This window comes from Tauraco erythrolophus, chromosome 17, assembly GCF_009769465.1.
Source record: "Tauraco erythrolophus isolate bTauEry1 chromosome 17, bTauEry1.pri, whole genome shotgun sequence".
NCBI lineage: Eukaryota > Metazoa > Chordata > Aves > Musophagiformes > Musophagidae > Tauraco > Tauraco erythrolophus.
The window spans coordinates 7,350,988-7,366,470 of NC_141481.1; the positions used below are offsets into that span (position 1 = coordinate 7,350,988).

The following is a 15,483-nucleotide window of genomic DNA, read 5'->3' on the forward strand; positions in this document are numbered from 1 at the left end:
CACAAGTGTAACCACTGCCTTGAGCAACTGTTATTACAGAAATAACTTAAAACACATATATATAAAATAATTAGGAAAAGATTTATGACTTTCAATGTACTTAGCTGTTTTGTTTTGTTTTTTTTTTAATCAGATTATAGGGGAAAAAAACCTTTACATAAGACAGTAAATGTTCAGAAGGAAAATATGCGTTGAGACAATTCAGTAGTTATGGCAAAGGATAAGAAGAAAGATGGCAAGAAGGCAGAAGAATCTGAACATGCTCCTATTCCTGCGCAAGATGTTACAGCTGAGAGTAGTTCAACAAAGCTGACAGATTTGCAGACGTTAGTGAATGGAGTGGAAGAAACACAGGCAAATCCAGTGATATCGGATAAAGAACCAGAGGAGGTAGAGGAACCTCCAGTCCGAGATGTTCCTCAATACTATGAGGAGCTTGCTCTTACTCAAGTTATTGTAAAAAGGTATGCTTATTACAGATACTTCAGTGAAGTCAAGAATTTTCATTTAAGTATCTCTGGTGCACCCAGTGTCATACAAACAGGGATTTGACTCTTGATTTGAAGCAGTGAATCAGGTTATTCTGACCTGGTAGCTGTGACACCTTACGAGGCTGATACATGTGGAATTCTGCTGCCTTCTGGCATCCTAGAGTGTTGCTGGCACACTCTGGCAGCCAAAAGCCTCATTCTTTTAGCGTGTTCATCTACAGTGAAGTTTTGTCTAAGTGTACAGGCAGCCAGTGTAGCTGTGTCACTTAATGTTCAGTTATTGCTGCTTTTTAGTGTTTAGGGCTGCTCATATCCCTTAAGAGTATCCTAGACTGAGGAAACAGGTGAATTGAAGTGTTACTCAAATCCTTTGGTAGGGGTTCTTCGTTGTAAGCTAGTAGATGCTACTAGTGTGGTTTGTTTTCTTAATTGAAAGAAATATGATTCTGAGAACAATTCTGTGAAATGTTACAAGGAAGGTGCAAAAAATTGGAAATTTTGTTGTAGCTCATTTTTCTACACAAGATGCAACAACTGGCCTGTGTGTAGACCATGGTAAATAAAAGGTCATTTATTATATGTCTGCTGTGATTTAGGTCTACTGGCAGTGACTTGAAATCTTCATCTTTAGTTTGTTTTCCTTGTAGCTATGAAGGTGAAAAAGTCCGTGGATTGTATGAGGGTGAAGGATTTGCATATTTTGAGGGGGGAAGTACATATAAGGTGAGTGTATAAATTAAAAAAAAAAGATAGTACTGGATCAAGTTCTCTCTCTAGAACAGGTAGGCTCTTTTCATCTAGGTGGAGACTGAGCACTGAGAATGTGTATGCATTGAAAGCTCTCTTGGTTTCTGCAATTAAAACTTCATTTGAAACTAGTAGCTGTCAGGGAATTAATATGTCATTATTTTGAAATCTTGGAGTCACAGTAGGCTTCAGTTATGGTAATAAATTTGCAAACGGTGCCATTCTTTTCATTTTGAAGGGCATGTTTTCTGAAGGGCTTATGCACGGACAAGGGACTTACACATGGGCTGATGGAGTGAAGTACAAGGTAAAGTGCAAGTTAACTTATAACTGAACACAATTAGAGCCAACTAGATATGCAAATTCAAGGAAAGTAAATCAGTTGCAGTAATTGGTACAGTATGGGTGGCAACTGCAGAACTATGGCAGTGATTTCAATCACAAGCCTGACTTCTCCCAGGTAGTTGGGGAACAGTGAGTCTTGCTTTGTTAAATGTTGTGATTTCATCTTTTAGGGAACTTTTGTTAAGAATGTGCAGATGTTTAATGGCCGTTACACATGGAATGATGGCAGCATTTATGAAGGATCAATCAAGAATGGAGTTAGGCATGGATTTGGATTTTTCATGAGCGGTACTCGTCCTGTTTCTTATATTGGCTATTGGCATAAGGGCAAAAGACATGGAAAGGTAAATAAGAATACCAAATGAGAGCATGGTCTTGGATGACTGTCTCTTGTGCGAAGGTTTTGCAAAAATCCGTCGTGCTGTTGCATGGTCTTAGGCTGTGTAGAAATTCATTTTCCCTAACTATCTTCTCTTAAGTCGCTAATTAAAGCAGTTGGGGTGGAATCTTAATTGTTGTAGAAGGGATGAGCGGTATCCTAAAAGAGTAATTGGCCTATTGTGTGATTTATCCTCTATGCTGCTGCAAGTAGATGATGACGAAGTCAAAACTGACAACTGCATCAGTAACAATGACAGAACAATTAGCATCCCAGTAATGACAAAGTGATCCTATCTCCCAAATGTGTTAAGCAGACCAAGTATGATAATTACAATTAAGTTTGCCTTATCTACTGTAAATAACATCTAGTTCCACCTTTCTAAAGGCAGGTAGTGCTTTCGTCTGTCTCCGTTTTGTGCATCTAGATTGAGACACTCTTCTGGGCCTGACATTTTCAAGACCAATATCCAGCATGTGAGGAAAATCCGTTCTAATCACATGGGTTTTTGTTCTGTGTCACTAGTGAGACACTAAAATCACAGAGGCTGCTATGAATGGTCACCAGAGCAATGGTCTGACCAGTTTGTTCTGAGAGGAAGCTGTCAGCTAGAGAAGGACAGAACCAGTAACACTGTAGACCTACGGCTGGCAGTTGACCCCTGAATGAGTCAGAAAACTGACCTACCTCAGAGTGACTACCGTGATTAAATTGCCAAAGTTAGCTCTCTGAAAGTATTTGCAAGTGGTTTGAAAAACACGTAGACTTTGATGTAATGTAATATGATTTTTTTTTTTTTGGAACACTTGGTCTTTCTTAAGGTCTTCACTAATATTCATCAAAAGAGGTTGGTTTTTATTTAATTTTATCACTTCAGTTGCTTTCAGTACAGTATCTCAAAGTGACTGTAAGTAAGAGCGTAATCACATGTGTTATATAATTTGTATGCAATGTTTTATTAATGTAGATGAATATTTAGGTATTTAATTTGACTATACTGTTTATTTCAGGGTACCATTTACTATGATCAGGAATATAATTCTTGGTATTCAGGGGACTGGGCAAATAACGTCAAAGAAGGATGGGGAATGAGATGGTAAACGTGGTAGTACTTGTTCTTATCTTACTTTTTTTTTTAATTTTGCATGTATTGTAGTACAGTTTCTCCTGTTGATTAAAATGGATAGAAATGCTACCATTTCATAGTAGTGTGTACTTTCTGCAGTGGACTAAGTAATTGTACAAAGTGCTTTATAATAATAAAATAGACCTTCTCTATATATGCCATATGGCATATATATTTGACTCATATAAATGGTTTTTATGTCGGTATGTTTCTACTGATCATTCACACAAAAGAATGCTTAAAAACAAAATCCTAAACCACAAATCAACGTTTAAAAACAACTAAATGCAATTGACTTGAACAGATGGAGCTGCTTTCGTGAATAAATTAATTATTTGTGGAATTATATATAAAAGAATATTTTCATTAGCTATGGTGAAGACTACTTGAAAAAAAAGAACTGGTTAATATTTTTACAATGATTTGTAAGTTAAAAATAGGAGGTAAACAGTGGGTACAATCACGCCTCTGTATCTATGTCACAGTGAGCCAATTCTCAAAGTAATGCTACTATTTAGCATTAATAAATGCTAAATTTATTAGCAATTAGGTTTAGCATAAGCCGTGCTTTCATCAGATCCACTCAGAATTTATCATGAGTGAGTCATTAACGTTTAGTGTTTTCTTTCAGCTATAAGTCTGGCAATATCTATGAAGGTCAGTGGGAGAAAAATGTACGTCATGGAAAAGGAAGAATGAGATGGTTGACAGCTAATCAAGAGTACATGGGGCAGTGGGTGTGTGGTGTACAGGTATTAATTTGTTCCCCAGCAGCCTCTTTAGTTCAGCATCTCTCCATTACTCTAGTAAAACTACATAGGGAGTTTGTGCAATATCAAAGGAGCTTTGTATGGTTTCTGCCAGTTGAGATCATGGAAACACGCTGTTTATTCTAGTTGATTCTCATGTTAGCAATATTCAGTTTTTTAAAAAGCTTTTGACTTAGTCTTACAAAATAAGAATTTAATTATTTAATGGAAAATATAAAACTTTTTCATAAAAAAGAAAGTTTAAAAAGGTATATGTTTGTGACTATACTCAGCTTGAGATATGACTTCAGCAGTGAGTGAATGTGGTAATTTGCTTCTGTCATCTTTAAAGTATTAGACCTCACTGTTCTTTCTTGTAAAAGTTTTATGATGGAAGGAGAAGATTTCTGGTATTTTCTATTCTTTTCCTTTATTATTCTGTTGGAAAAAGAATGTGAGCTACTTCCTTTGTCTTCATTCTGCATAAAATTGTCAAGGAGTCCAGCTTCTGGAAGGTCCAGGCTCTGTCTGGCATGGTGTTCCTCACCTGGCTGTTCAGCATTACTGTCAAAAAGATTCAGGCAGGAAGGATGTCTTTAGGAGTCCTGTTGGTAGAGCCTGCTCAAGTATGTGTCGGTTTGATGTGTCCTCTGAGCACTTCTCCCATGCACCTTTGTAGAAGGTTTTATGGATGAAAAACTGCAGCTATCAACTGGGTGCTGTAATTGAGAGATTTCCCAGCAGTGACTCAAAGATGCCTAGATGTTTCTTCTTTTTAAAAGTCTGGACCTGCAGCAATAGTAGCTCTTCTGGAGAATTTTTTTAAACATAACAATTTTTTTTTTTTCAGCATGGGTATGGCAGGCACATATGGTTTTTGAAGAGAATACCTGCATCTCAGTATCCTTTAAGTAATGAATACACAGGTGACTTTGTAAATGGGGAACGACACGGACATGGGAAGTTCATATATGCCGGTGGAGCAGTGTACGATGGTGAATGGGTTCGTAATAAGAAGCATGGCAAGGTGAGTGTTGACAAGTAGTAAGACAAAACTACAGACAGTGCCAGAGGAGACTATTCTGCTCTGTATAGTGGATCTCTATAGATTTTTGTATAGAAAACTACATTCCATTTGCATTGTGGATGGAATCCCAACATAAAGGGCAGAGTCTACTGAAAGCAGTAGAAGTCCTTCCAAGGGCCTTGCTGAGCCACACATTTGACTCTGTGGTTAGATGTGTGTTGTGTGTATGAAGAAATACATTTTACTTTGGAGATTTTCGGTGCAGTAAGTGCATCTTGATTTTCGCAGCAGTTGGTCAGTACTTGCACTCTTAGAGTACAAGCTGATGAATTTCCAGCTATTCTTGCACAGAGATGTTCTCTCATTAACAGACCGTTTTTCAAAAACCGTGAGCAGAGTGCCACATAGGCATACTAAGGATTGCAAACAAGTTGTTCTATATGGGGAGCAGGAAATGTTTTTTCCTCAAAATACTTTTCAACATCAAACAGATACATAGGCACTATACTTTAATTAATAGATGACAGATTGCTTTATAAAAGAGGGTAGGAAAAAATATTTTGCTTTATTTTATCTCATATATTGTGTTTTAGCCAGGATTCTTAAAAGGAAATTTGATTGAGTGTGTTAGAATTATTTTGTCTGATCTTTGATTTATATTGAAATTAATCAAATTAATCTGTCTGTAGGGGAAATTTGTCTTCAATAATGGTCATGTTTATGAAGGAGAGTTCACGGATGATCGTATAGTAGAATATCCTGCTTTTCGAGTGGATGCAATGAATGCAGAAGAGTTGGATGCTGTTTTCACAGGAAGTCATTTTGGCACTGGTAAGCAGCTTACGGAAAGAAATTCTACTTATTTCACATTTTGTTGCTTGTTTTTACTATAATGTGAAGCTGTTCATAATTACTCAAGAGCCAGACATATTTCTTCAAACAACTTTGATAAAGATGGGAGTTCTCTTAAGAATTAATGACTTTGATGCTTCTTGTTTCCTGTGCATGACACTTTGAGTTGAGTGACACATCTTGTAATGCTTTTGGAACACTGTTATCTGCAAGTTTCATAACTTATGTAATATCTGCATTTCCTTTTGGCTAACGGTTAGATTTGACAAAATTACTCTTCAGTTGTTAGGCTGTTGATTATGAAATCTCTACTTGCTATAAAGGAGTCTATTCTGTTTGAAGTCAGAAAGATAAGAAGGAATAATATATGTTTTATTTTCTCTGGGTGTGTATATATTTTTTTTTAACTTCATTTTAGTTTGTTCTAATTTATTTTATTTGCGTAGTAGCAAATATCACAGTTATTAATGGCTCAGAAGAATCTTCAGTTCTAGGTTCAGATATTGAGTTGGATATTTCTTCACTGTTTGACTTCTTGCCAAAGGAAGAGAGACGTGAAGAACTGAAACAAGTAAGAGTGTACTGTTTGATATTTTTGGTTTTCTCCCACAGTGTGTTTCATATTATTTTATTTCTGGTTTATTTTAAAGTAACTCTTTTCATTAAAAACTATTTGAAAATCTGAAGGCCATGGAAACAGAAAAGCCAAATGAATAGACAGTAATGCCTCTTCCTGAGCTTTCACTAGAAGACAATTGAAAATATGTGAACATACCTGGAAGGGCGTTAAGCAACTACCCTTAGCTACTGTGAGGTTTGTCTGCTGACAGAGACTAACTTATTTTTATCAGTCACCAGAAAATAATGTATTGTCACTACATTTGAGTAATGCTCTCATGAACTCTTAACCAGGGATATGCTCTTTGAAGTTACAAGATCAAAAACCTTATACACCCAGTTACAGAGTCAATACAAGCTGGTCCCTACTTGCTGTGAGATGATGCTGAAAACATATCCTGTTTTATTTAGGTAGAATTTGCTGTGTTGAGGCATATTACAGAACTGAGAAGAGTTTACACCTTCTACAGCAGCTTAGGCTGTGATCGTTTTCTTGACCATACCTTCCTCATGACTAAGCTGCAGTTTTGGAGATTTCTGAAGGACTGCCAGTTTCATCACTCCAACATAACTCTTGCCGAAATGGATCGGATATTGAGTGGTTTGTATTCCTGTTGACTGGAGTCTAGAACCTAGGGATTTAAATAGTAAGCTGTGGAGAGTTGGAGTAGCAAGTTCTACTGATAGCTCAGCTCTGGTAGTTAAGTGGCCCTGAGTGAGTACCTCTGTGCTTGTGAGTTCTCAGTGGACACATTAACACTTCTGCAGGCACTTCAGGGGTTCAGGTGAGAAAATGCAAAATTAAAATATCACTTAAAAATTATTCTAAAGAGCCATCTTTAGAACATGGAATGTTCATGAATTGTGTTCTCCCTTGATCTTGCCATTACTATTACATGTAGTTTTAAGAGGTCTGAGAAAAAGAAGTAGAAGAAAAAACTTTTTCTTTGTTTTTCATTCAGTGCTCTTAACTTTGGTTTGCATGTAGTGTATTGTGTTTTTTCTCCTTCCGTAGAGACAGTTAATCAATCAGTTCCGCTTAGACCTGCAGTGGGATGCACTGCAGTGTCCCGAGCATGTGAAGGGTTTAACTCCAACTTTACTTCCCCTTTCATTCCTTTATGCTTAGTGGATGCGTTTCTAGAAAGAGGGAATTTGATAAGAATCAGCTCTAGGTGAACAGTTCTCCCTTGACCTGCTTGTTTGGAAGTGATGCTGCATCTGGTCTGATTCTTCTACTACATGGGTAGACGTGGAGAGGATAAGAAAGGCTGTCAGGTCAATATGCCTATAAGCATTTTAATGTACATGATAGCAATAGAGATTTATTTTGTCAAATTTTTTAGGTGATAAAACACCACTTGAGAAGATACATTGTCCACATGAGACTTTACTGTTCACAACATTTTTATCTTACCTCATTCGTCTAGCGTTTCATATCTATCATGAAGAGCACAAGTAAGTTTCATCTTTTAGTGAAATTTATGTTGGTGTAATCAGTTTGAGTCTTCCCAGACAAGAGTATTTTTGTTTCAACTGTAGAGAGGAAGGACCTTATCTGCATAAGTGTTTCCTCAAAATGATGTCCAGGAACATTATTCCCGCTGCCTGTCGTGTCCAAGGTAAGTAATGGTATTTCTTCTATGCTGTGTAGAATTCATCAATTAGTACCACATACATCACAGTTTCATTGTAACTGTTATTTTTTCACAAATAATTTTTAAAGGTATCTTATTTTCTGAAGAACGACGTACAGTTTTTGCCATGAGCTACACTGACAAATACTGGGAAATATACAAAGCTTTTTGTAGACCGAGTACCAGACCTCCATTTGAACCCACAATGAAAATGAGGCACTTCCTTTGGATGCTGAACGTAATAATCTATTTTTTTTTTATTTTGCATGATTAGATGCGCTTTATTTGCTCAGTTTATATGGGCATTTTAAAATACTCCCTGTGGCTTCTGCACAGTTGAAAAGGTGGGAGCGATGTTATTTGTACAAACTGTTCAACGAACGTTCAAGGGACAGTTGTTCTACAGATATTATTTATGTACTTTTGCAGGATTGAATTCTGATTTCATGCTTGATGATTTCAAAGAATTAAGTCTTAGACAAATGTATTTTAAGGGAATATAAATATTTTTGCTGGCTTTTTTTTTTCCCCCATCCTGTAAAATGTATATGCAAAAATGTCTTACTGGTAGAACTCAAAAAGACTGGCAGCTTTTGAAATAACACCGTAAACCATTTTAATAATGTATTAATTTAATAGTACTGCGTGACAAACATGAGATTCTTTACTAAAATTGAATCGTTCAGGAAAAGATCAAGATTACATTGAAGCTAGGCAACAATTCTGTTGATATGCCTGGGTTTTGGGACACTCTCACTGTTTAAATCCAAGCCTTTTTTTCATGAAAAAAAAAAATCAGATGGCAAAATTGTAATTTATTGTATTTTTATTTATGAACTTTCACAAATTCTTTCTTAACGCTGTTTTTGCAGTCTAAAAAAAAATTCCATTGACTTCAGTAGGGCCAGAATTTCACTCTGTTGTTTGTTACGTTAGTATCATTTGAAATCACTAGAAATTTTGACACAGACTTTAAAGGGAGTTAAATTAGGTCCATGTGGAAATGCTCTAAGTGCTGTTAACATGTAACACTTACTCTTACCCAGGATTTTAAACTTCTCAGCAAGCAACTGACTGCTTCAAGACTCGTGGAAATACTTGTCAAAGATGGTCCCTCTCCACGTGCTAGCAGTAGTACCAACTTGGAGCAGGAGGTGTGTATGGAAAAAAACATACCATAGTTCATTGCTACAGGAACAATTAAAATTACTTTTAAAAAATGCTGCAAATGCTGTCCTATCTGGTAGAACAGGAGGAAAATGAATTAACTTATTAAAAAAAAAAAAAGAGTACAAGCTTGGGCCTCTATTTTTGTCTTCCTTTGTTCTGCCCCATATCTTCTAGTTCAGCTCATTACTTCTATGTTTTGCTTATTATCTTCCCCTTGTTAGTACAGTCTCGGCACACCTGGCTATGTAGGTAACTCCTGAAGAGGGCCTTAGCCCAGAGGGTGAAGTACCGTTTCTAGGAGGCTGCTGCGAGTAATGCTTCCGTCCGTGGGGCAGTTGCCTGACAATATCTGTATACAGCCATCGTGCAGGGATGAATCTCAGCACTTCTGACTGCCAAGGCATGCACTGGAAATGTTCAGATGAGTCAGTCATTAAGATGTGAACCCACTGATCCTGACAATCTGGTGATCCAAGAAACCTGATCAGTGATGCGTGCAGTGCTGCCACCTCAATGAGGTTGAGTAGTGCCTGTAGAAGATTCTTGTGCTACCTGACGGCTGGCCTGCTAGAGAGGGCCTTCACCCTTAAAGAATTAGCTCTTACTCAGCGGTGGTCTTTTGTAGATACCATAATTGAATTTATTGGTTTAAACTGCATCTAATAAACTGAAACACATTGTAAGTCTTACTAAGGGATCATTAAACACCCATTCTTGGGGTTTCTGGAAGCATCGTATGCAATTAAACGTTTTAGGTAATAGCAATAGTTGTGTGTTATTTGTTAGAGAAATTTCTCATAGCTCCAGATGCAGCAAACATCTATGCAGTATTTTATTTCAATATGACTTGTATAAGGCATAACACAGTATATCACCTCCTGAATTTTTTGAGCTTTGCTGTTTTCAGTTTTTCTCAGAAGAAGGGATGATTGAGTAGATAAGTGAGGCCAAATTGTGAAGCTTCACAATCAACCACGTTTGAGTTCTTTGCTTGCTCAGGTACATATGCCCATTAATGAAGGGATTTTGCAAAAATGAATTAATTAATCACTGTGTGTGTTTTACTCTAGTTGGTTTTTCTTGAATTTGTTGAAGCTCTTCTTGGTTGTGCGTTGGTGTACGTTACCAGTGATATGATTAAAGACCAAGTAGATCGTGATAATCAGAAAAGAAGTAGCTTTAGAACTGAGGAGCTCTCCAAGGGAACCACAAATGTGTCTCTGTACCCAGAATATTCTCTGTCGCAGGTAAAGTTGATGCAAACCTGTTAAATATTATTATATGTCCACTTAAAGGGCGAAGTCAGGCCCTGCAAATGTTCTGTGTTTTCTGAACATAGAAACCAATTTCCTGGTTTCCTGTTGCATAAACAGTCATTTGAGTGGATCCTTCTACTTATTTTTTTTGTTTGCTGCTACCTTAGACTCTAACATCAGTATAGACAGTTTTAACACACTTGCACATTTTCCTAGATAACTATAAATACACATAAGGTACTTAGAAGTCTTCCACTGTTGGAAGGGAAATTGACAAATTGGTTGAGTTAAGTTGAATGTCTAAAATTACCCTGTAAAAATGACATTGCAATTCTTGTATGTAGCAAGACTTGCTGTTTCCCAGCAGTTCAGTGATGTTCTGGTTTTGCTAAACTTTTGAACAAGGATTTTCTAGGTTATGAGATGCTGCCTGTGACACTGGTGCGGTTTATGATGCACAGCGTAGTTGAAGGTGTGACTTGGAATTGTTATTTGGAATTATGCACAAGATGAAAGTATTTTTATTAAATTCAAAGAGCATTCACAAACACCTGTAATTTTGCAGTTGCTGCAAGCCAGTAGTGCCACTGAACACCACCGCTTCCCATTCTCTGACCAATTGTTCCCATCCTATGGAACCCATTCCCTTGCATCACTGCAAGCATTGATGCAGTTGCACAGTTAAATGGTCCAGTAAAAATAGTCACATTTTCCAAAACTAAAAGAAAATCTTAATTTAAAAATTATTGAACCTAAAATTATGTTTACTTTTTATTAGTGCACTTACAGCAGAAGTATAATTGATACAGACATAAATGATGATGATGTTTCTCAGGCAGCTGAGCTTGTTGCTCGTTCATGGTTGTTTTCAAACAAAAATGTCGTATCACAAGATAAAATAAAGAAACATGAGGTATGTTTAAAAGCCCACACTGAAAATGGAGCAGAAGGTTTGAAATTTGTGGGTGACAGAGTAGCCACGGTAGTTTTAAGTTTTGAAAGGGACTAGAATTTCATCTAATACTAAACACAATGTGTTCCTGTATCTGGATCCATGTGTGAGCCTAGAAGTGGTGCACTTCCACTGCTAACAAGGCATTTGCTCCCACGTACACCTCAGCTATTTAGAATACCTTAGTTGTTTAGAATGTTGGGTGGTATCTTCTACGTTAACTGGAACAGTGATGAATAAAGCTACAGTTTTGTCTTTATTTGCAAGGTGGGGAGCGAGAGGCTGAGAAGTAGGCAGAGAGATTTAGGAGCACTGGGGAAGGCAACCTATATAATTCCTCAAACATTTTTCAGAATTCTTCCAGCAAACTTTTCACCCTTCACTGCCTTTACAGTTTTGTACCCAGTGTATTACTGTAATGCGATCTTGATATTCCAGTAAGAAAAATGGATTATCTTACCCCTATGATTTCAGGGTAAGATGTAAAGATAACTGTTTTGTACAGGAATTGTGGAAATCAGAGAATTTGGAAGCTTCGTAACTTTTAGAAAATACACCAACACTTAGAAAACAGAATTGTGTTTGACCTGAGTGTTTGCGAGACTTTAAGTGTCACTCATCTGGAAAGAGTGGCAGCATCAGGCTGCAGAAGATGCTTGGGATGACATTTGGAAAGATTTCAAAAGCATCCTTCTCAGATATGCTCTTGAATGTTGTTCTTTTCTATTCACTCGGTATAATTCTTGGAGTATATTCCTATGGTCAGGAATAGAAATTCGTTGTTTCCTCAAGAGCAGATGAATAACAGTATGTAGAGCACCATGTAAGAACAGAGGGACATGGCTAAGAGCAGGAGCTTTCATTCTCTGTACTTGTATCTTTCCCTAGCTCTGAAATAGGATAATCCTACTTCCCTGGCTGGTATCAGAGGTAAAGTGTTATAACCAATTTGCTGATACTTGAAAGTGTGAAACACTATTGTGAGCTAAATGTTTTGAAACGGGCATAATTGCAGAATGCATTTGGTTGGTGGAAGGCTTTGGAGATAGGAATTTGCATGACTCAAATAGACAATGTGATTTCACTTCTTATTTTGAACATAAATCCAGGCATTTAGTAACTGAATTTAAAACTTCTTGCCAGTCACTGAGACCTTGTGAAGACAGAGTGCAACGTCTTCAAGGATTTCCACTAGGTGAGTACTGTGGTTACCGTAAGCATCTATTAGCAGTGGTGCTAGAAGAGATTCACACTTTGTTCAGTTTTAAAGATGATTAAAACAGCTGGTCATTGAAACAGCTGGATGCATTGCAATTTACAGAGGGTGGCTCTGTTCATTTTGGCCATTAATTATGACAAGGTTTGTGTTTAGCTTTCCACACCTGCTATACACAGACAGCTGGGCAAGTTTTAATCTCTGAACTTTTTGTGCTTTGTAATTATAAGCTATCACATTTTCTTTAAATAATTTAAAGGCTTTTAAAACCTGATTTTTTTTCTTGTTCTGTCCCACTCATTTGGGCATGGAAACAGATTAAACTCTCCACTGTGCCTTCATTGTAAACAAACTTTCCATCAGTACAGAAGTATTTCAACCACAAGTCTAGCTGGAAGGACATACAACAGTTGTGTTTGTGCTAAAGATAAAACCTGGTACTTAATGCACGGAATGACAGGCTGAGTAATGTTAGTTTTCTTTGTTTGCAATATCAGATACTGTCCTCTCATTTCACACAACCCAGGGAAATATCAAAGATGTTCTGTCATTGTTCAGTGGGGATGCAGAAAAAGATGATTTCTGTCCAGCAAAGGAATTGACAGGTAAAGTAGTTTTACTGTTTTAAGACTAACACAAAAAAGCTCTTGTAGCTCTTGAATTATGAAATTTTAATTTTATATGCAGACTTCAGCTTGTCACAAGAGGGCAGTAAATGAACATTAATTCTGGAGGAAGATTTTTAAAGAAAACTTTGAAGTTTTGTTTTCTTTAGAAAATTTCTTTTAATAATTAAATGAGAAGTGTAAGTACGGACTTAAATAGTTTCCCCAATTTTAAAATGCCACATTTGTAGGGCATCTGTAAGCTGTAATGTGTATTTACTGTATGAGAAAGTCAATCTCTTTTTTTTTTGCTTCTTTTACTTAATGTAATAGTTATGATTAGTGGTGTTCCACAATTGGCTGGGATAAGACGTCTTATGTTATGATGGGCTAGCATTCATGCAGAAGAGAAATCATTACCAACATTTTCCTGTGCTGAGGCCAGTAACCTTTTTATACCATCTTTCTTCTGGCTCATTAGCAGATCTTACCTGGATTGTTTTTTGTGCTTGTTAATTTTCTACAGATAAAGAACCCAAAGCCAAGAACATAGGTAGACAGGGATCTTTGTGTAGTCATCAGCTCTTTCACTGTAATCTGATGACTGAAAAGTTGCAAATCTGAAGAACCACTGCTTCTCAAAGAACCAGCAGATGGGCCCTAGCCTGTTTTTTTGATAGTCATGACAATTGGATGCTTGCATGCAATTCTGTTCTCGCAGGTAGTCATGTTCATTCCTCCCTTCCCTTGTGCACAGGAGTCATGGATACTGAAATGTCATCAGATTACTGCAGAAGACATTTATCATAGGATTAAAGGGCAAAGTTCACGCTCTTTTGATGCCATTCCTAGGGACAAGTCATTCTGAAAACCCACAAAAGGGCCATCCCCTTTCACACGCATGAGTTAACTGTGAGAAACTTTTGTCATCTTCTGTACCATGCAGAAGCCAGGCTTTCCCATTGCAGAGTATCGGATCTGCAATATTGTAGTCCAAAACACATTTGAAATAGAAGTGCCCTGACAAATAAACATTTAATTTACATGTTGCAGATGAACCAAAAGAAGCCAAAACAGAAGAAGATGAGGAATTTAGTCTGTGGATGTGTCAGGTGCAAATCTTTTTTACAACTAAGTTCTTTCCTGCCTACCAGCATGAAATAGTGCTGAGGAAAAAAATAAAAGAAAATCAAGTACGAGATGCTGAATTATCTGAGCTGAGAAGGATTAAGGATGAGGAGCTGGCAAAGTGAGTGTGCTGTCTTATCTTGAAGTACTGTTGCCTCTTCTACTAACAAACTATTGACAATGAGAAGTGTGCTTATAAAGTAGCATAGCATACTGTAGGAGTAACAAATACAGGCTGCTTTTTAGGTTACAGAACTCTTAACTGATGTTTCCTGTCACTTGAGCCCTGCTTAAGGCAGTTAAGACTTTTTTTTTTTGGCAAACTGTAAGTCAGATGTGAAGTGGTAATTGGACAGATTTTCTGCTTCTCTACAATATGACAGTTTATACTGCTCATACCGTGAATATAGCAGTAGTTGCTTAGCTAGTATAAATCTGTCTTCCCCTCCCTTTGCAGCACATTAAATTTAAACTTTGTTCACTCAGACTTATTGCTGGAAGAGAAGAAGAAGAGGCAAAAAGGCAAGAAGCAGCTGTAACAGAAAAAACATTTGACTCCAAGAGTGCAGATTTTAAGAAGTTAAAGGAACCAGTTACACAGTTATTATCCCCACCGAAGAAAAAGGCACCCATTGTGGCACCCCCAGTTGTTACCAAGGTGCCTGCTGGCAAGAAGAGAAAGAATAAATAGATCTTCTCATGAGAACTACCGGAGCTTTGAGTAAGTAGGTACTTTTTGAAAAGAAAAAATCACACACAACAGAACCACATTTGCAGTAAGGTCTAAAATACAAGCACAATAAAACTGTATGCACAAGAGTTACTGCTTTCAGGGGGAAACTGTCTGCTCTTATACCAAGGGTCCTAGGAAAAGGAATACAGTAATTTACACAAACGTAACCCTTTCAACAAAACTATCCCAGAAGTCAAATACTGACTTACACCTAAAAAATCCCTCAATGTTGATACAAGAATTGATACCTTGTCATGACTGTCTTTCAATGAAATGGTTTCTGCTTAAAACACAGTTTGACTGAAATGCTGCATAAAAACAAGTATGTAAGAATTTGACAAAGAATGTCAATCAGGCTGAACCAGAAGCTGCAAAGAACAGGTCAACCTAGACAGTCATTTGTTCAAGGGTTTCACATTGTAGAAAATAAGCAGAAAGTCACATGATGCTGC

At 37.1% G+C, this 15,483-nt stretch overlaps 1 protein-coding gene across 3 annotated transcripts; it reads left to right on the forward strand.

Annotated features, from left to right (window-relative positions):
* Positions 1 to 157: 157 nt before the first annotated feature.
* LOC104373771 (radial spoke head 10 homolog B2) lies at positions 158 to 15,003 on the forward strand. 3 transcript variants are annotated; one of them, XM_086621992.1, is made up of 20 exons: positions 158 to 464; positions 1,139 to 1,214; positions 1,477 to 1,545; positions 1,754 to 1,927; positions 2,973 to 3,058; positions 3,720 to 3,840; positions 4,688 to 4,864; positions 5,554 to 5,695; positions 6,163 to 6,287; positions 6,746 to 6,935; positions 7,681 to 7,792; positions 7,877 to 7,956; positions 8,061 to 8,209; positions 9,018 to 9,125; positions 10,212 to 10,388; positions 11,176 to 11,310; positions 12,493 to 12,544; positions 13,063 to 13,170; positions 14,224 to 14,419; positions 14,785 to 15,003. In XM_086621992.1, exons 1-20 carry the CDS (start codon positions 211 to 213, stop codon positions 14,987 to 14,989), a joined length of 2,736 nt encoding a protein of 911 aa, XP_086478118.1. In that variant the 5' UTR covers positions 158 to 210; the 3' UTR covers positions 14,990 to 15,003. The 3 variants fall into 3 exon arrangements, with proteins under 3 accessions (XP_086478118.1, XP_086478120.1, XP_086478119.1); XM_086621994.1 differs by lacking the exon at positions 13,063 to 13,170 and adding an exon at positions 14,052 to 14,071 and having other exon boundaries at positions 6,166 to 6,287; positions 12,493 to 12,516; positions 14,204 to 14,419; XM_086621993.1 differs by lacking the exon at positions 11,176 to 11,310 and having other exon boundaries at positions 6,166 to 6,287.
* The last annotated feature ends 480 nt before the right edge of the window (positions 15,004 to 15,483 follow it).